The sequence below is a fragment of the Morchella sextelata genome (assembly GCF_020137385.1).
Source record: "Morchella sextelata strain SCLS chromosome Unknown scls_16, whole genome shotgun sequence".
Classification (NCBI taxonomy): Eukaryota; Fungi; Ascomycota; class Pezizomycetes; order Pezizales; family Morchellaceae; genus Morchella; species Morchella sextelata.
Genome location: NW_025408631.1, coordinates 502,640 through 521,823, shown reverse-complemented (window position 1 = coordinate 521,823; position 19,184 = coordinate 502,640). Strand labels below are relative to the sequence as shown.

Genomic DNA, 19,184 nt, shown 5'->3' with positions numbered 1-19,184 from the left:
AAGTGCCATAAGGAAAGTTAGCGAGTGGCGAACGTCAACTAACGAGCCACACCTTATTTTAGCGACCACCGTGACAGCCATCCTGTCACCTAATCAGCGCGTTGCGGCGTAACAGTGATACATACATGCATAACCGACATATGCGCGCAGCAGTCCTCAGTTTCGGGTTATATTAACATCCCCAGTAGAACTGCACTCTTCACACAACCCAGTAGTTTTAATTTGTTCAACCAGGCGACATGGGCCGGGTTTATCTGCAGTGCCTCATGTCTTTCGCGCGGCTCGCTCCTCGGGTTTCCGTGTCTGGGGGTTTGGTACCCGCTGTCAGGGTTGCGGAGAGCGAGCGAGACTTGGGGATGGCAGTGATGTAGTTGTGCTTGGCCGTTTATCATGGCCACAGATCTAGAGGTACATACATATATCTCAATACGTTCCGATTCTTTACCTATTTTTAATCATTCTTCTACATAGTTACACTAGAACGTTTGAATACCATCACCACCACCACCACCGGCACCGAAAACAAATATATCCTATGTATGCAGGTACACCAAACCGGAAGGTGGTCCGCATACTCGAGGGGTACAAGTACATACTACACACATGTAGGTACATACCCGCGCACAAAACTAAAAAAAAAACAAGAGAGAGAAAATATGCACATGGTATGAATTATGCGATGCGGGTATAGCGGCTATTGCCTACATGTAGTTCTCTCCCCCGGCGGGTCTTATAAAGGACTTCACTGTTATCTAGGATCCCAGCACCAGTATGAAGAACTAAGCCTAGGGGGTATCGTACGGCATTAACTCTACAGGCCATGGATAGGATATCCGTCTCGGAGTGGGCTCAGCTGGTAAACCACATGGTTATCATCTTACCAAGGGACCCACCGCCCATATTCGATACCAGAGATAGGGGGGTACAAGTTGGCAACCCTGTGCTGTGCTTCTAGAGCCCATGAGCCAATTAAGGCAAGGAAGAAGAACAAAGGAGCCCAAGTCCACAGCCCAAGGTCTCCCACCGTCGAAAAGAAATTTTCGACTAAACGTGGGTGGTGGGCATGTGGGTGTGGGAGTGTCAGAAGCTAGTTTCGACTTCACCGGAAACTGAGACACAAATGAGAAGAATAATGTCGTATCTTGGCTCTTTGTTGATCACGAGCCAGGTCCGACTATCGAAGGCGGATCTCTCTCGTACGTATACTCATGTATGTCTCGAGCCAGCCAAAGGTACAATACACGTCCCATCACGCTCCGTTGTGACGAGTGCCTAGAAAGAAGAAATTACCCTCTCCTCACGATGATCCAACGGGCGGGATCGCTGGGTCTTGGTCAAGATCTGGTCTGAAACCTCTGAAAAAGTATTTTCAAGCCAATCGATCAACTCCGCCCCGTCTGTTACCGCATAGAACCACTCAACTACATTAACGTCTACCCCGCGCAAGATGACTTTTGTGACTAACCCGAGTCAAGTCGTGGCTTCTGCCTACACGCTCCTCTATTTAAACCCCGCGGAGTTTTGTCTGGATACAGCTGTTTGCCCACCATCCCATCTCTTAACCCCAGCCTAAGTCCGTATGGCGGGTGGAAATGATCTTATGGTCGCTTTTGGGAATTTAGCGAAGTTATTGGTACAGTGAATAGAATTCTCCGTTGTCCAGTAAACTGGCGAGCTTTATGTCATGCCTGACGAGTCTCAATATCTTTCGGGCTTTTTAGCGACATGTGATAGAAACTGGATAAGGGATGGCGAAGTTTGGGAGGGGGGGGTTGTGACTTGCGAGTATTCGTAATTAAGAAAATATACCTTCCAAACTGGTAAGAAACCATTTTGCTATAGAAGGACAACGGAGGCTGTAACTATACAGTCCTTTCAAACTTACCTGTAGGTATTAGTGCACAACTGGACCACAATGAAGCCGGATGTCAATTAAGGTTATTTATAATATCATTTTATAATTAACCATTGATGTTTACGTACATATATCGAACTTACTACCCGTAGATGAAATTCCACCAATTCTACGCCTCATTCAACGTAGATTTCGGTGCAACGAAAAGACTAAAAATTCTAACAAAAGAAAGAAATAATTTGTCCATGCATAGTTAGAAAGAAATAAACAAAAGTGACAAAACTCCACCCCGGCCCCCGACCAATAAACACCACAAATACAGATTTTTAATAACCACAAAAAGGTTGATGGCAACTGAAAACTAGAGAATTAATGAAAAATAAAGAATGAATACATCCGTGAACTGCGTCTAAACCACCTACTCATCATCATACCCCCAGTCCTCATTAGCGTCCAGGAACTTATCCGCCTTTTTCTCAAACGCTACTGCCGCCTTATACAGATACTCCCCAGCGCTCATGTCCGCTGTAATATATTTCTCGACCAACCATTTAGCGTCTGCGGTTCTCTCCCAAGTCTTTGTGCCATCATTCCACCCAATCTTCACATAAATCCTCAGATTGTTATCACCCCTTATCACCTCTGGTCCCTTTTTTTCCTTACCATCATCATTAAACGCCACTCCGTACACTTCTGTCGCCTTAAAACCAGATTTGCGTCCTCTGGGCTTGATCTCGGGGAGATCCCTGGGAATGGAGTAGCCACACTTCTTGGATGGCTGGACGCGCCATTTGCGGTGTCTTGCAGGACCGATGGACACAATTATCCTACTCTTAGCACCGCCCCAGGGTACGATGGCTTCGCATTTCCCGGTTACTTTGGGGCTGTTGCAGTCGAGAACGAAAGGTTCCTCGTCGTTACTATCGGCCCTGAAGTATGACTTGGCTTCGTATTCTTGTTCTTCTTCCTCTTCTTCGGGGAGCTCGTCGAGGTCCGTTTCACTAGGAGTGCCCTCGTCGGTGTAGAATGTGGCTTCGGAGAGGATTGATACTCGCTCCGAGTCTGAGCCAGAGCCAGACTCGAAGTCCGAGCTGTCCTGGGCGGAGTCGTAATTGGGAAGAGAGGGGTAGGAGACATCACCACTGGAGATGGAGCCCTTCTCAGAGCTATAACTGGGCGTTGATGTCTCTTCTATGGTCTGGTCTTTGATGCTGTCTGCGGGTGAAGGTTCATGTGATACTGTAGATACGGCCTCTTCCTCCTCTTCTTCTTCCTCCTCCTCCTCCTCCTCCTCCTCCTCATGATCTTCCTCCTTGTTCATTTCTTTCTGCTCTGCTTGTGGGAGACCACCAGAATCAGAATCTTCCCCCTTGGCCGCTGTTGGTGTAGGGAGAAGAATCTTCGAAGAGACAGGGCGAACACGGGTCTCAGTCATCGTCTGTTCGGCCTCCGGGCTTTGTTCATCAATATTATTGATTTCGGCTATCATTATTGTTAGTTTATGACCTTTATAGAGCCAAAAAGAAATAGAAAGGAAAAAATGGAAAAAAAGCTTCTCACCAAGATGTTTTTTGTAGTGAGCCCTAATGTCAGCGTTGATAGATCTTCTTGTATGGCCATTTAAATCTCCGGGAATATTGTTCTTGACATGATCGTGCTTGCCATCAACACTGGAGGTGTCCTCATCAGTTTCGTCCGCGACGGTTTTGGACATGATTCGGCTTGAATTCCTGACCATAGTCTCGCCTGATTTGCGCCAGTTAGACATATCTATCGATTACTTAGTGTATTACGGTGATTCTTTTCGAGGGACTTTGTTATTTCTGCGATAGTCGTAAATGTTGCAGTAGTGGCAGTAGTAGAGGGCTACACCGTCTTTAAATATTATTTGTTTGAGTATTTGGCTGAACACTGCCTCATTTACGTCGTTACTGTCTCAGCCCCGCCCGTACTCTATCGAATATGCTGGGCCACCCATCGGGACTGTTTCTTTGGGCTGGAACGATTTATGTACGAAACCAGGTAATTTAACCAGTAACACTGATCACAGCTAGGCAATTCATTTAGAGTCACATACGTGACAAGAACTTAGAAAGATTAGATTATTAAACTCACGGTTAGCCAAGTACCTACTTGCTTTCTGCCGAACGTCTCCAGTATGCACCTATATGTATCTATTTACCTTCCTAATGGAGAGGTATTCAACCTAAGTGAATTGCCTACCAAACCTGAGTCCCAAGATTTTCTAGACTACGAAGAAGGAGGGGCCAAGTGACCAAAGGATGAAGGCAGTGCCTCTTCAGACAAACATTGCTTTTGGCAATGTTAATAACTAATGGGTACTGAAAAGATAACCGGAGCAGATTCCTTTTGCCCAATGGAAATGAGCCGAGAAGTGTGCCAACATGCGGCACAGATGCATGGGGTTGAGATATAAAAAGACGTGTGGTGGGTGGGTTTGGTTTGGTACAATGCCCAGTATGTGTCCTTGTTATGAATTCTTCTGGGCATGCCCCTGGTTAATGTAAGCGCATAGCACCTACAATGAACTGTATCATGTGACCTCTCCCTGATCAAAGCTCTTTACTGGCCCGTAAAGTGTAACGGTTTTTATTGCCGGGTTCCCAGCGTGACATGACGATCTGATAATTTATGTAAAAGCTTAAGGACAGCTTTGGATAATGTCTTACACAGAACCGGCAACTTTATGTCCTGCGAGCGGTCTGCGAGGCAGGTACCAAAAGGTATTGAGTAATTCCCAAACTGCAATCTGTAGACTTAAAACTTAAGCATCTTATCTCCGAGCAGTGTCTACAAGCTTCAGGACTCTATGCTCTATTGAAGTCGTGGGGATTTTAGGTGCTGCGGAACGGGCCGTGTGGCGTTGCCCTAAGCGAGGCGCTAGCTACTCCTATTTTGTAAATGCGCGATAGTTAGGGTTTGGGGTAGGCGAGGCAGGTACCGTAGCGCCGAGCAAGCAAGCCATGTATTATTCTGTATCTATTTAAACGTGAGATGTATTATAAGATCGTGTGCCCATTTAGTTTTGTCTGGTTTCCTACGAGGAAAAGATACATATAGACGTATATCTAGACCTGCTTTGATTAAACTTGTGTCTCCGCGCTTATCAAAACCCCTTACCGTATTAACTGGCAAACTTCAACAATTGCAAACATCTCCACTTTCCTAGTGGGTCCTAAGGTGAGTGTTATCCACTCCCACTCCTCGTTTCATCATCCAGCGGGGAACTTGGTGCCGCCCGTCGAACATTCCGGGTCATACAACAGGACCCCAGGAAGGTTTTTGATTGACATGATATTGATGTTGGTGAGATATTGGTTTTGATGACGCATTTGCAAGCCCTATCATTCGTTGTGAGCGGGTAAGTACCTCTTATTTTTAGAGCACGATTCAATTGCTCTCACTATTGGTCGAGGAATTGCCAGTGAAGAATCCTTTTATTGACTTGGTTGTCCGTAGTGTCAAGACTTCGCCCTATCTTGTCTGGACCCGGATCTCCAACCTTATGAGACACACCATGACTTGTGGATACAGCGAGAATTATCATCATATCTCAGCCCCTGCAGTAACCCCAAGAAGTCTCCAGGCCCGATAGATAGGTTTCAACCTAAGACTAGTCTTTTTGTAGCAAGGATTATAGGCCTTATAACCGCTAATATAGCTTTATGGTGCCTATGTTCCAGGCCAAGAGGCCGCCCCCAGAGTCATCATTGGTTGTGTCCCATACATTCAATTGTATTCTAATCGACTGATGTGCCGTAGGCTCGTGTACTCCCATTTTAGTGTTTTCAATCACGGTACCCTGACAGTACGGTTCAGTGCTGATTGGTGGCCTATGGGACATGGAAGTACCGAGATCTATAGAATCTTCTGAGGCTTCTTGTGTGAATTCTAATCTAGCGTGAAAGAAGGTTTCGTGTGACGGCTACTCCTCCGTTCGACTACCAAGAAATCAGCACCTGATGAGAATCTCAGAATAAACGGCTGCAGCTGTCCCATCTCGAAAGGTTCCAGACCTATCACAACAGGCATGAGGGATATCAGCTTTCGATGAGTAAGTGTCTACGTCAAGGATACTACTAATAGTAACTGATGCATTCAATGAAACTTCCACAATCTATGCTTGCTGAAGGAAGATCTACACTTATAGTTAGATAATGAATTGTCAAAACGGGAAGATTGTGGAAATTAGAGGAGTGATGTTAGGAGGAGGCTATGGAAGAGAGACTACAAGGAAGGGACATGAGAAGAAGTGTTGAGGAGAATATGGGAGAGCCTGGAGCAGAGCAGCGGGAGGAAAGGGGCTGGGGAGAGGTGCACCTACACCATCATAGCACACATAGCACCATTTTTGGTGCTCATGACGGTGGAGCAGCTTCTAGGCAAGACATCTCTGGTGGCGGACGATACCGGTCGAGAATGATGATAGTACGATTGATTTTGAACCATTATTGGAAAACCTTGGTTCTCTAATGAAATCATGCTTTTGGTTATTCGTTCCGAAGAACTGACCCACAATCAATCTCGTAGTTTAGCTGCATGAGAAACCTTAGTACTAAAACCGTGCCTCTCAGAAAGAATTAAGGCATACCACGTTATGCCCAGGCTTGATTGACAAGCATCATGAATCATGAAATTGATTACCGCCCAGGAAACCTGATCGGATTGGGTTTGATTTCAGAGATTAAATCCAATCAAATAATGGTGCACACTAGATAGTGATGAATAGCGGTTATGGATGAATTATCATGATGATGATGGTCCATGAAGTTGATAGTGATGGTGGCGGTGATGGTAGTAGTGTTTGTTCTGCCGCGCTCACGACCACAAGGCAGATTTTGTTTGTGCCACGAGGCATACTGATGCAACCCGCTCATGACGCTGACGTATCTAAATTACTCCAATCTTATCTAACCACGCACACACATATGCATTCATCGGGGCTCTTTTTCAACAGTGACTAATTGAGTCTGAGTAATTCGAACAGATGAAGAAACAAGTACCGATAGTCTAGCAGCCACTTTCGTGGAAGACAGGGGAAAATGAAAACCAAGCCAGGAAAACCCCAATTCTGACCTCGCAGATATCATAGCGGCGTAGGGACAAAAGAGAGAATCTTTGAAACGCAAAGATTCGCCAATAAGCTATCCTTTGGTCTGTCGATAAGGTCTTTCCTCGTCCCCCAGTCCCCTCATGCGATTTTAAAATCCGCAGAAAATCCGGGTATGAGATTAGCCAGAGATTAATTCAGATTAAATGATTGATAAGGAGTTGTTCTCATTATCCACTGCGTGAACGGGTATAAGGAGGGGCATCATTTCGTTGACAGATTAAGAGGCACTCTCGGGAGCGGCGCCTTTTGACTCAGTTCTGAGTCATCTCACCCCCGTGCTTAATTAAACTAATACGATATTTTGTTAATAGACCATCGCATAACGTGATGATTTCCACTTGGCTTAGGGATACAAACACCATATTAATTGAACAGATTTGCAACTCTTCATTCCTCCAGAGCTGATCTCCGCGGTAGTCTCGTGTCTACCTTTAAGATATATGAGAGCAGTTTCCTGCCTACAGTTAAGTTAATCTGCGTAGGAACTAGCTTCGTTTCGCTCGCTATAAGACAGCGAGTGAGGGGACATGAGCCAAGCCTTGACGAAACTCTTTGCGAAGTGGTTTTATCTGCCTCTTGATCCATCTCTAGAGGTTTGACTTGTGGTGGAATTGAATCTGTGGGGAAACATATCAACAGCATAAAAAAAATTGTGGGCTCTAGTTGATCTATGGGTAAAGGTAGGGTTAGGGATTGAATCCTGCGGTTTGCGATGTAGACAAGAAACGATTGGGTTGAACTTCCACAGCTTACTAAAGTCACCTAGTCTTGGCGGAGTGTGTCACGTGTCGAGCCAAAGATAAAGGCCGGGTAACAGAGGTAGAGCCTCAACCTTGCCATCGCTTTCAACCCAACCACACCACCCAACCACACCTCACCGTCATCACCAGATCTCGTCCCCGACAGCACCCTGCCTCCCTCTCTATCCTTATCGCCATACAAGCCACCAAACCCGTCACCGCTCATACTCTTGATCTTCTGTGCCCTCAGTCGCTCAACTCGCGTAAGTTTGCTATCCCCGCCTCTCCAGGCATCATCATCGCCCCCCTGCGCACGCGTAGGCAACAGTACTAGAGCTTTACCGAATAATTTTTCGCCGTGTTCGGGTAACTTCCCGCATAGCTAGCGCTGGGACCTGGGTTGAATAAGTTTTCCCCAGTGTTCAGGTAACTTCCTGCTAGCCAGCGCTGGGACCGGGACTTAATGTCGCATTGCTCGTGTGGTGTTGTTTGTCTCCGCGTGTGTAGGTTCTGCCCCTCCCTGTAGGGGCTACTAACAGGCGCTTCGGCACCTTGAGCTCGAGCATAGCTGAAACTCCGCCTCTTGGGGTGATGGAGTGATAATCCAGGTGGGTCTGCTCGGTTCCGTCGCTGGTGCTTGCAGATGCCCCAAGCGCCGATGGGTTGGGTTTTCCTTTGACGCGATGAGGTGAGGTTTCAGCCCCTATCGCGCGTACAGAGCCCCTGCTAACATGCTAGAATCAGGTAAAAAAGAGAGCATGAAGTGGTGGTTTGAGTTGAGCATCGTTGTTCATTTTCATCATTCCGCATGAATGTTATGGCTATGATTTGAAAAACAATCTTTGTAGTACGAATGGGCGGAGGGATTTTATTCCGTTAGCTTCAAGGCTTTGAGTTTGCATAGGCTTGGGTTTTTTTTTTTTCAATAGCTTCTCATCTACCTGTACAACAGACTCGTGGCGAAAATATATCCATTATTAAGATTTAGATTTCTGGGGAGAGATTTACAGTCCAGTTGTCCATTCTACAATTCTACGCCCAATATCTACGAACAGGCTCTCATGGAGGGGAATAAACGGCGCTGCAAGAGCTTCTCCGCCAGCTTCGGGGGCCTTTATAAACACCGACTAAACGATAGCGGAGTCCTGCAATCCTGGACTGGGGATGGAACTAGAAATGCATAAATGGAGTGTAAAACGAAAGTGCAGGAGCAACTATTGAAGGAAAGGGAAGAAACATCGAAACGAGTGTCAACAGGTTGGACACTAGGAAATGAGGACAAGATGAGTTTTGGGAGAGAGATGATGGAGGATAGATGGACCATTTGGCACCACGGCATCACCACTCGGACGTTTTCAAACCTGGCCGAGAACACCACATATGCGCCCTTTCCCTCTCCTCCAGGCTGTGCAGTGTAGGAGCGAAGGAGAGGGAGTGTAAACGTGGTTGTCCCGAAGGCGGTGCAAACTGGCATCAGTCTCTCTGCAAAAAAGATTGGAATGGGGAGGGTGTCAGCGGTTCTTTCTTATCGAGAAGTGGTGGAGTGTTAGAGAGCGTCAAGGCCGTTGATTGGTCCACGGACGCTCATGGCACGGGTTTGACATGTCGTTTTGGGAGCGATGTAGACCTTGTGTCTCGTGTATGGGGATACGAGTAGTCCTAGTTAACACAACAAATCTAAATCTCAATCAACGACACCGAACCAGAGTCATGACATGACTACAAATGTCTTCCTGAAATGATTGGGACCCTGAACATAATGTTTCGCAGCACAGCTATAATTGCCAGTGTACGAGAGGATGAACCAGTAGCTCACGCCCCACTGGGCATGTCACTTCCCCTTTGTCTCTGCTGGCGATTCTGGCAGGTGTGTGGCCTCTGCTCAAGATCTGGAGCAATTATTTATGGAAACGACTTCGGATTGGCGGACATAAGACTCTTTCGGGCGAGGAGAAGAGAGAGTGACCACTCTGGGAGAAAACACTCTCCACAACTAGGCATACTATCTGTCCTAGCACCATGCGGCGGAGGGGAGGCGGGATGTTCTGTATTGGTTGGTGCTTTGCGTCTCGGCCGGATATTGAGCCTCATTCCGAGACTTACATCGAACTCCAAAAGCTAAGCAAGCTATTGGGGGCGATACTATTACCCAGTCGCTTCCCCTGTGGCGTATTTGTAAGATTGGGATAAAATACTCGAGATGTTCTTGGTTCAATGCGGTACAATATGACATTGCGGGTGGATGGTAGAGAGCTAGCTCCCTGGGGAGTGCCGTTACTCACTAAGAATTTCGAGCTATAAATTTACATTAATTCCCAGCCCTGGCTTATCGTTAATCGTAAAACTTACAGTTCTTACACGCAACAAAAGAGTGATACCACCCGCCCATGCTGAACTACTTGCTCAAGCCAAGATGTCTAATCATGTATTATCACTCGCTGCTAATTATCAGCGGTTCCTGTCTGCCGCCGGACGGCATATGTGTAGGCGCGATAAACGCCAGGGGCATTTCAGACGCAGGTACGCATTCACCTCTCCCAAGCGCAAGAGTAGGCGAGCTACGAAACGCCTTGGCGATACGTCTAGTTCGGCGCGGGTTTCTTCAGGTCAATAACTAGCGCTCGGCGGCGAATTGACCAGTGACTGTAGGTGAGTTTTTATAGTGGTGTGCCGGTGTTATGTAGGCTGGTCTTTGTGGTTTTGATGCTTTTGTGTGCGGTTTGCAGCCAGTTGCGGGAGAGGCGGGGGAGGCGCTTGCGGTTTGTTATTCTGGTGGTGCAGGAAGTAGCACCTTTGACATCCCAGGCTCGGGCCCCGGGGAGAAGATTTGCATTTATTCAAAGGAAGGAGAGGAAGAGACAAGAAGCGTCTTGGTGCTTATAGCCCAGAAGTGAGATGGTGGAGATTGGCGTGGCGCTCATAGGGACCGCGCTATTTTCGTCGAATCTCCACGTATCACTCGGTGGTAAAGTTGAGAGAGCTACTAATAACCCGTTAGTGGAAATTGTGATAGCGTGGATTTCTAGTGAGACAATTTTCGGGGCTCTGTGGAGCAGCAGTTGTTAGCTGTATGAAGGATGAGGGTGTTTATAACGTAGGATTGAAAGTTCTGTTATCGAGCTTTTGACTCGGAGATAAAAGGAGTGGGCATGTGTCTCTTTAGACGAATTGAGTATCGATTGTCTATCTCAAACCTGCGCGAAAACGATGACTCCAGTTTGGCGCAGTTCCCTCGAATCATCACTTATCACTCGATGTAAATTATCGACAGAATTTCCCTATTAACCTGTCAGCCGAAATGTTTGTAATAGTTTCCGCCACCCTACCCCCTCTCAAGCATCCAATGACAAAGGCTTGCTCCTGCTGGTGTCTGTAGAGAGGTAGTGGCGAGAGTAGGGATGGAATACTTACACTCCTGGTAAGGATAGACATAAACAGTAAACACTATCGAGGCTCGTTGGAGAGTTGCAAAGGGCGATAGAGAGCGAGCTTCACAAGCACCTCGAAAATCCACGTGGGTCTGCACGAAGAAGACATTTCTAATGGTGCCAGCTCATTCAAGTCACCGGCTATCACTCGAGGGTAAAAATTGACAAGGTTTTCCTAGTTGCCTGTCAGCGGAATTGTTTTTGTGATGGTCTTGAAATTCCAATGATAGCAGCTTTTCTCCAACGTTCTCTAGGATGACCTATAATGAGCTGAGAAGGGAGGAGTTGGGGTTGGGGAACCGCTTACACCAAAAATATACCATCTCGCTGAGGCTTGAGTGAATCTCAGGTCTAGGCAGCAAGAATCCCGATCACTGTTCATCAACTAGTGCGAGGTCGGCCGTAGCCCTATGCGTACGTTTCTTTGGCTGACCGGGGACTCGGTGGAGCTGTGGATGTGGTCGTTGCGCAGCGCGATTCCTCGATTCTGGAAGATGCGGTGCGCTAGCTCTACAAGGGGCTCGCGCTGAGGGGATGGGGGTTGGAGAAGTCGATACTGTTAGGGGATGAAGGTAATAGGATAATGTTGATATTGGCGATCAATAACCTTGGTGCTCGCACCGGGAGTTGGCGTTGATTGATGTCGATGGAAACCAATGAGTACGTTTATGTGTCCGGTGGAGTGTGGTTTACATGTTTTTACCCGCTCACCACCCTTACTCAACACTCAACACCTAACATGCTTACGGCGGCTCATAACTACCAAAGTGCAATTAAGGATTTCGGTGGCAATGAGACAACGAAAACCTAACAACCCGCCCACACAAAAAAAAAAAAAAAAAACTCTGCAGGTGTAACGGGGGTCCTTTCTAAGAGAAATAGAATCGGATAGAAAAGAGACGGCCATGCAAGATAGACAATCAGGTTGCAGATTATTCAAAGATACTATCGCTAGAACTCAATAATCTTTAAGGGCTCTGCTACCGATAAGAACTTGGTTTTTCTTTCTGATGAAGACTGGAGAGAACAGGACTGAAGGGCGAGAATGAACCTGAGTACTTATACTCCGAAGGCCTCTATTCTCTGCTCGTAACTCCTTACTAAGTTCCGGTGAAACCTTTCCTCAGTCTGACAAATAATACCACCACTACTCCGCTTTTCTCTAAACGTCAGTAGGTGTTTCCGCTACCCAAGGCAACCACCCTTAGTCAAAGCCTTTGTAACACCTGCAGCATTGGTTGCCACACAACCGAGGGCCTGCATGAATGAGCTGCCGCTCAGGTGTAAGCTTAATCATTGCTGTAGAGCTTTCACTTATTGTAGACTTCTCTAGCATAGTCCCTGCCCTTCGGCGGACTCACAATGCTTAGAGGATACAGAGGATCACCGGGCAATCAGAGCTTCACTCTGGCTGGTCTTCTAGTCACTGGAGAGCCATAGACTCATCAGTCATTGCTCCCATGAATAGATCCTCTTCATAGCGCCCGGAATGTAATTACTCTAACAGCTGGTAGCTAACCACACTACCGGTACTTGCATATCACCATACAACTGGCTTCTAACAATAACTCTCAGCATGTAACCGGGCCCTGTATGTACTCATACATCAGACAGTTGAAATGGCTCCGTTACAATGAGAACAGGTATGTTATTTAATTCTATAGAATGATAGCCGATTCATTTTAATTATTCTATAGGTACCTTCTCCAGAAGACAAACATTTTAATATTGATGTCCCGTTGCCCTCTACTTCTACATTAAAAAGAGATTCAACGGCTTTAACTCCTGATCTACCTGAGTAGTCAAATTATTTACTTAGCTCTCCCCATTTAGAGTCCTCTCCATCACCAGTTGGTAAAGATATTCCTTCAATACAACTTGAAGAGAATGCTCCACAAGAGACCAGAAAATCTAATCGGCAACCAAAGAAGAGGAGGAGATTATATTAGGATAGTGATTAAATATTTTTGTAAATAGTTAAAACAAGCATTTTATTTCTCTAACTACTAATTGTTATTCTAATCTAAACAATTTTGGGAAATCTTTTAAAATATTCCTCTTTGACGGCTTGATGCATTGTTGAGACCAAACAATGTCTAAAACCGTACCAGTTAGTAGTAAAATGTTCCAACTTTGTTCCTCTGATAAAACCAATTCCACCAGGCCTACAAACAAACTTCCTATTCATTTCCCTGATACAGAAATCAGCCCCCGTGAACTCACCCATTGCTGCCATTACTGCCCATCCATCTTTTAAATCACCAATATTATAATGAGGTTCAGTAAACAGATTAATCAAACATGCTCTCAAAGAGAAACATTCCTGATCATCAGTTACCCACTGTTGTTTCTCCTTCTTTGACAAGGCTGTAATCATTTTGACACAAAGATCTCTGTTATCTTTGTCAACGGCACCAAGTAAAATTCTTTTTGCTCTGGTAAGATTGCCTAGTGAGGTAAAAAGGCGGAGGAGAACGGGATTCATGTGTTGAGATGTTTTGAGAGTATCTTTGGTGATGACATCGTCATTATCATGACCTCTTTCCATCCACATACCCCAATGGTAAACACCAGCCCGTGACCAATCAGCCCAACAAAGATGAGGATTGGCAAGAAGCCAATTCTTGTACTCAGCATGCCTAATATCTTTGGCACCGGGAATATCAGGTGGTTGGAGTTCAGCATACTCCTCAATGTTATAAGTTGTAGACTTCAGAACCCAGTCTCCAATTTCAACTCCGTAGACCATTTCAAAACCCTTGCTGAAGTAGACAAACATGCGGGTGTAATTTTTATCAAGGGCAAGATAAAAGGCACCGGGAACTGCAGGAACTTCAACTTGCTCATAAGTAAGAGCAGCCTTATTGATCTCCTCCAAACCCTTGTTAACAAGAGTGCCAACTTTATTCAAATGTTGAGAGATATCAACGTCAAAGAATACCTCAATGATACTCCCAATCTTGCCTTTGAAAATCTTAAAAGACTTAGCCCCGTTGGCTTTGGCCTCCTCACAAGTAGCCTTCATACCCTTAGAGAGACACATCCACTTGTTGATATCCCTTTCCAACTCCCGATCACTCTGTGTTTTTTTGGGTTTAGTAGATTGATCGGCAGCTTGACCAGCAGATTGATCGGCGGATTGACTAGCAGATTGACCGGTAGCTTGACTAGCAGTTTGACCGGCAGCTTGCCTAGCAAGGAATGGTGTGAACTGTTTGGTGATAATATCAGCCAAGTGGGGGCTTTTGACACAGTCGGCCTTCTTTTGCCCTTGAAGGTAGGGAGGAGACTTGAGGGCACCAGTTTTAGTGTGCATCAGGGTGGGATTGGTGAATTTAGGCATTGCTGTAGTCAAATTAGCACCAGCAGCAGTCTTGCAATGCAATAAAAACTCACGTTCTAGAGGTATGGCTAAGTGGTCAGGAACAGGTACTGGCGGGGACAGGTACTGGAGTTGATGGCAACGGACTTCCTCACTAGAGGTTAAGTGAAGCCGGCGTGCAATATACTTCCCTATCAGAGGTTAGGTGAAGAGGTCGTGTATGGGTGCTGGTGAAGGGCAGAGTGCTGGTGGAGGGGCGGAGTGCTGGTGGAGGGGCCTCGTGTCAGCAGCGGACTTCCTTACCAGAGGTAAAGTGAAGCTGTGCAATAAACTTCCCTACCACAGGTTAGGTGAAGTGGGCGGTGGTCTTCGTGGGCCGTGGTGTTCGTGGGCGGTGGTCTTCGTGGGCCGTGGTGTTCGTGGGCGGTGGTGTTCGTGGGCGGTGGTGTTCGTGGTTGGTTGGTGGTTGGTGGTCGTTCGTGGAGTGTCGCGCTGGTTGCCAAAACCCCGAATTCGATAATTGCACTTTGGTAGTTACGAGCCGCCGTACATCCTCCACACGCTCAACCACCATCGCAGTATAGCCATACCCTACAATTACAAGGCCCCGCTGTCCCCCAGTTTTCTTCCTAGTCCGTGGCAGCTGCCCCTCTGGAGCAACAACACCGCATACGACGGATTTATCTTCCGGGGAGATACCTCTCATCCCCGGCCTCTGCAACACAAGCTCAGAAGCGGAGAGATCACCTATCCCGCGCTGGTCCCCCTCATATGCTCGACTCCTGGCAAAGAAAAAAACAATCGAATTTTGATATGGGGATGCGGTCTTCACCGGCAAAACTAAGAATCCCGGGCTTACTTCCATCGCCTCCTTTTCCGCCAATACCAAAACCAAGACCACCCTCAACTATACCGCGCCCGGCTAGCTTTTTCTACTTCATCGCCTCTCACGAGTGCCGACCTCTTTCTCCCAACACCTCTTCCTTCGCGGAGAACCCGGTAGATCTCCTTCCTACCCAGGGGAGTCTCCCTAGCTACACCGCATCCAAACTTCAGTGTTGGATGGCCAATCCTAGATTCAACATCCACGTACAGGAGCAATCACACAATCACTTCGTTCCCCGAAAATCGAAGACAGTGGATCGAGCGCGATGGTCGGAGGGGCAAATGAACAGGAGGGCCCAGTAGGCGAAGGGGCTCCCGTAATGCAAGAAACAATCATTTTTATCTCACGGGTGTCTTGGAGAGTTCCACCAGTTTGAAACAGCGAGTGATACTTGGTGATTTATCCAGATGTCGCAGCATCGCCACTGAGAGCGGCCCGACAGGAAGGGCCGGGGTGGGTATATCGAAAGGTACCGATTCCCAACCTCTTATCTAAATAGATACAAACCACTACTAATTATTACCGCGGTGCGAGATTCGACTCTCGAGAAAGCGTGGGAGAAAGCCTTCGTTGCAGAAGGATGGTTGGGTGTATTTATGCTATCTTGTCAACACCAGAGAGCGGCGGAGACGATGGAAAAGATATCTCTATCTCGAAATAATGCCTATTTCTACAAAGGTCATTCGCTGATAGCTATATAGGGTGGCCCTATCGATTTTTGGTAACGAGTGATATCTCATGGCCCGGAAGAAGCATGGATATGGGAGTTCTTCTTCAGCGGTGGTAAGCTAATGTAGCTAGTAATTATAGCTATTAGACGCGTGCTGATATTTTAAGGGCCTATCTCCATTATTCTTAATTTAAAAAAATAAAATAACAGTTTCGTTTAAACGTGATCAATCGGTATGACCAGCTACGGCTGCTGAAAAAGAAAATGAGAAAAAAAAGAAAGAACAGAGGGGTGGGATTCGGAACGTACGTCACCAAGACTGCTAGATTCAGCCAAAGGCCAGATGCAACCCGTAGAAACTAGAGAGACTTGAAGACATGTACTCCCTATCGAGTGACAGAGCCAAAGTCCCGGCGGGGGAGGGGGAGGAGTGGTCTCTATCAACCTCCCAGAAACAACCGAGAGGTCAATAAAGACCCACACACCCCGAAGGGCACAGCGAAAGGAAGGAAGAGAAGGGGCAAACTCTCACTCGAGATCTCACTCGATCCCTCGGACTGAGCCCAGAGATAAAGTGAGACCCCTACTCCCCCGCAAGGAGAGAGTACAAGAGGTGATGGGACGGGGACGGGGGCGGGGAGTCCTAACGTAACTCGGCCCCTCCTAGTCCCTAAATAAGGACTAGGAGGGGCCAAAAAAGGGACGGGGGACGGGGCAACCTAACGTAACTCAGGCCCCTCCTGATCCCCGGAGGGACCAGAAGAGGCCAAAAAAAAAAAAGGGACGGGGGGACGGACGAGAGCACCTAACGCAACTCAGGCCCCTTCCGATCCCCAGAGGGGACCAGAAGAGGCCAGAGAGACGGCAGGCGGGGCGCGGAGCTGTGCCAACGTGACCCATGCCCCCCTTGGGCTCGCTTGGGCAACGTGCCCAAGCGAGCCCAAGGGGGGCGAGAGTCACCCTGCTCCTGGTGGGAGCAGAGGCGAAGAGAGAGGGGGGGTGGGCAGACACCCTCGGCACAAGGGCCACAGGATGCCTGCCCGCCCCAGAGGAGGGCCCGGACGCGGAGGCGGAGGAGGAGGAGGAGAGGGGGGAGCAAGTACCCTGGACCACCAGGGCCACAGGGTTCTTACTCCTACCCCCAGAAGGAGGAGGAGGAGAGAGGGGAGGAGGGAGCAGACACCCTTGGCCACAAGGGCGGCAGGGTGCCTACTCCTGTCCCCCCCAGGAGGAGGCCAGAGGCCAGGAGAGGAGAGAGGGGAGGGTGAGCAGGCAGTCTCGGCCACCAGGGCCACAGAATGCTTGCTCACCCTCCCAGGAGGAGGAGAGGAGAGGAGAGGAGAGGAGAGGAGAGGAGGCGAGGAGGCAGCCCAGACCAACAAGAGGGTCTGAGAGCTGCCTGCTCCCTGAGGAAAGAAAGGTTTGAGTGGGAGAAAGCCGACCTAATAAAGCTGGCCAGTGGTGGTGCCAAGCTTGAATTTTTGCCGGCAGGTACTTATAGAGTTTTAGGGCTTGATTACCACGGAGGTTGGTTATGTAATCTCGGTGGTAGTAGGTATATGTAGTTGCAGAAGGTGGGAATGTCTTGGCCGCGGTGGGAGACTGTATGTACATCTTGGGTAGATATATGTATGGGTTCTCGAAATCTTAGTTTAGATTTTTTTCTCAAGTGGTAAAGGTTCATTTCCTCAATGTCTGTCCTGAAAAGATTTGTGTCTAAGGTGTTAGCATCGACATAACACGATGTGGCCCCATTCCAATTGAAACAAGTAGGAATATTCCCCGTAGACATTTGACTGAAGGTTAGACTCGCACCGTCGGGTCGGTGCGCGGCAGCAGGGACAGAGAGGAGTTATAAAAACATGTTTTTATCCTCCAGAAGGCCTGTTGCCTACAAAAAACATTCGCTGACAGAAAACTAAGGAAGCTCTGCCGATTGCTTAATCGAGTGATAATTGGTGATTGTCAGCAAACGCAATTGTAGCGGTCGGAGAATTATCTCTATGTGATTATTTATGAAAAACGCCTCGATTTAGATCTGTATAACTGTTTTTATCTTCGAATCACGGTGGAGGGGGTGTGGGGTTGCACATTGTCAATGGAGAGGCATCCCGCTCTGCTCCTTCACCCAGCACCAAGTGTATGTTTAAACTCCCACAAGTCTGGGAGGTTCGAACTATCGACCTCGGCCCCTCTTGGCGACACCTCAGCTACTAAGCCACAGGAAGTGGTTGTTGTACAGTATTTTTCTAATGCTGCTAAAAGCCTGCCGGCGCTAGTGCGTCGGTAGCGTGATTCCCCTCCTCCATCATGACCCGCGAATAGAATGCAGCCCTCTGTCTATCTGTAACCTAGCACTCCGGTAACTGTTGTCCGTTTCTACGTCTGTGATCTATATACAAGGCTTAGGGGGTGTTTACCCCACGTGTTCCCTTTGCGAAGATACTAACGTAAGTCTGGGAGTTCTGTTTAAGTTTTTTTTTTATCAACATGGGATACGGTGAGGTGACTTTGGTGATGGGGAAGTGGATGGAGGGGTGGTGATCGGTCTTGTTCCGCATATAGGCGAAAAAGAAGCCACAGCTTCAGGCGTTCCTCGTTACTTCCTCTTGGTTGTACCCTTGTTTCTTTCCTGAAGACATCAAACTGGGGAAACACCAATGCAGGATTGCGTGAATCGAGTGATATTCTATGATCACAGTTCTCGGTGAAGACAACTTCACCAACCCCACCAACCCCGCCAACCCCGACAGACACACCACCACCATCGCCAAAAACATAAAAACAACCCTCAAATACTCCCTTTACGTAATTTCGTATGCGCACAACGCGAATCTCTCAGCCAGGATTTATCTCGAGTCCCTAAAGCGCATATAATCACACCATTATTCACGAAAAACCTCAACTTCTATCGCGCGGCTCTCAACTACACGTGCACACACAGGAGGAAGAGAATACGTCCAGAGTTAATCTCCCGTGCGCTGCAACAAAGCGGGCAGCCCGCGGGCGGGTAGCAGTGGGTCTCTGCATGGGAGAATTATAATCATATTAACCCAGCGCCGCGGATCAATCGATACAAACTTCCTGTGTTAGGAGGGGTTCTGAAAGAGTGGAAGACGTCGAGGTGTTATGTGGTGTCGCCGCCGGCC

The 19,184-nt window shown here is 47.6% G+C and overlaps 3 protein-coding genes across 3 annotated transcripts; 1 reads left to right on the top strand and 2 right to left on the bottom strand.

Annotated features, from left to right (window-relative positions):
* Nucleotides 1–2,273: 2,273 nt before the first annotated feature.
* Nucleotides 2,274–3,593, bottom strand: H6S33_003844 (uncharacterized protein; the record flags this gene model as incomplete). The annotated part of the gene is made up of 2 exons (XM_044835186.1): nucleotides 2,274–3,337; nucleotides 3,416–3,593. 2 exons carry the CDS (start codon nucleotides 3,591–3,593, stop codon nucleotides 2,274–2,276), a joined length of 1,242 nt encoding a protein of 413 aa, XP_044691378.1.
* A 9,587-nt stretch (nucleotides 3,594–13,180) lies between these two features.
* Nucleotides 13,181–14,500, bottom strand: H6S33_003843 (uncharacterized protein; the record flags this gene model as incomplete). Its single annotated transcript, XM_044835185.1, has 1 exon — nucleotides 13,181–14,500. One exon carries the CDS (start codon nucleotides 14,498–14,500, stop codon nucleotides 13,181–13,183), a length of 1,320 nt encoding a protein of 439 aa, XP_044691377.1.
* Nucleotides 14,501–16,933: 2,433 nt separating this feature from the next.
* H6S33_003842 (uncharacterized protein) lies at nucleotides 16,934–17,461 on the top strand (the record flags this gene model as incomplete). The annotated part of the gene is made up of 1 exon (XM_044835184.1): nucleotides 16,934–17,461. The coding sequence occupies one exon, from the start codon at nucleotides 16,934–16,936 to the stop codon at nucleotides 17,459–17,461; it is 528 nt and encodes a 175-aa protein (XP_044691376.1).
* Nucleotides 17,462–19,184: the final 1,723 nt, after the last annotated feature.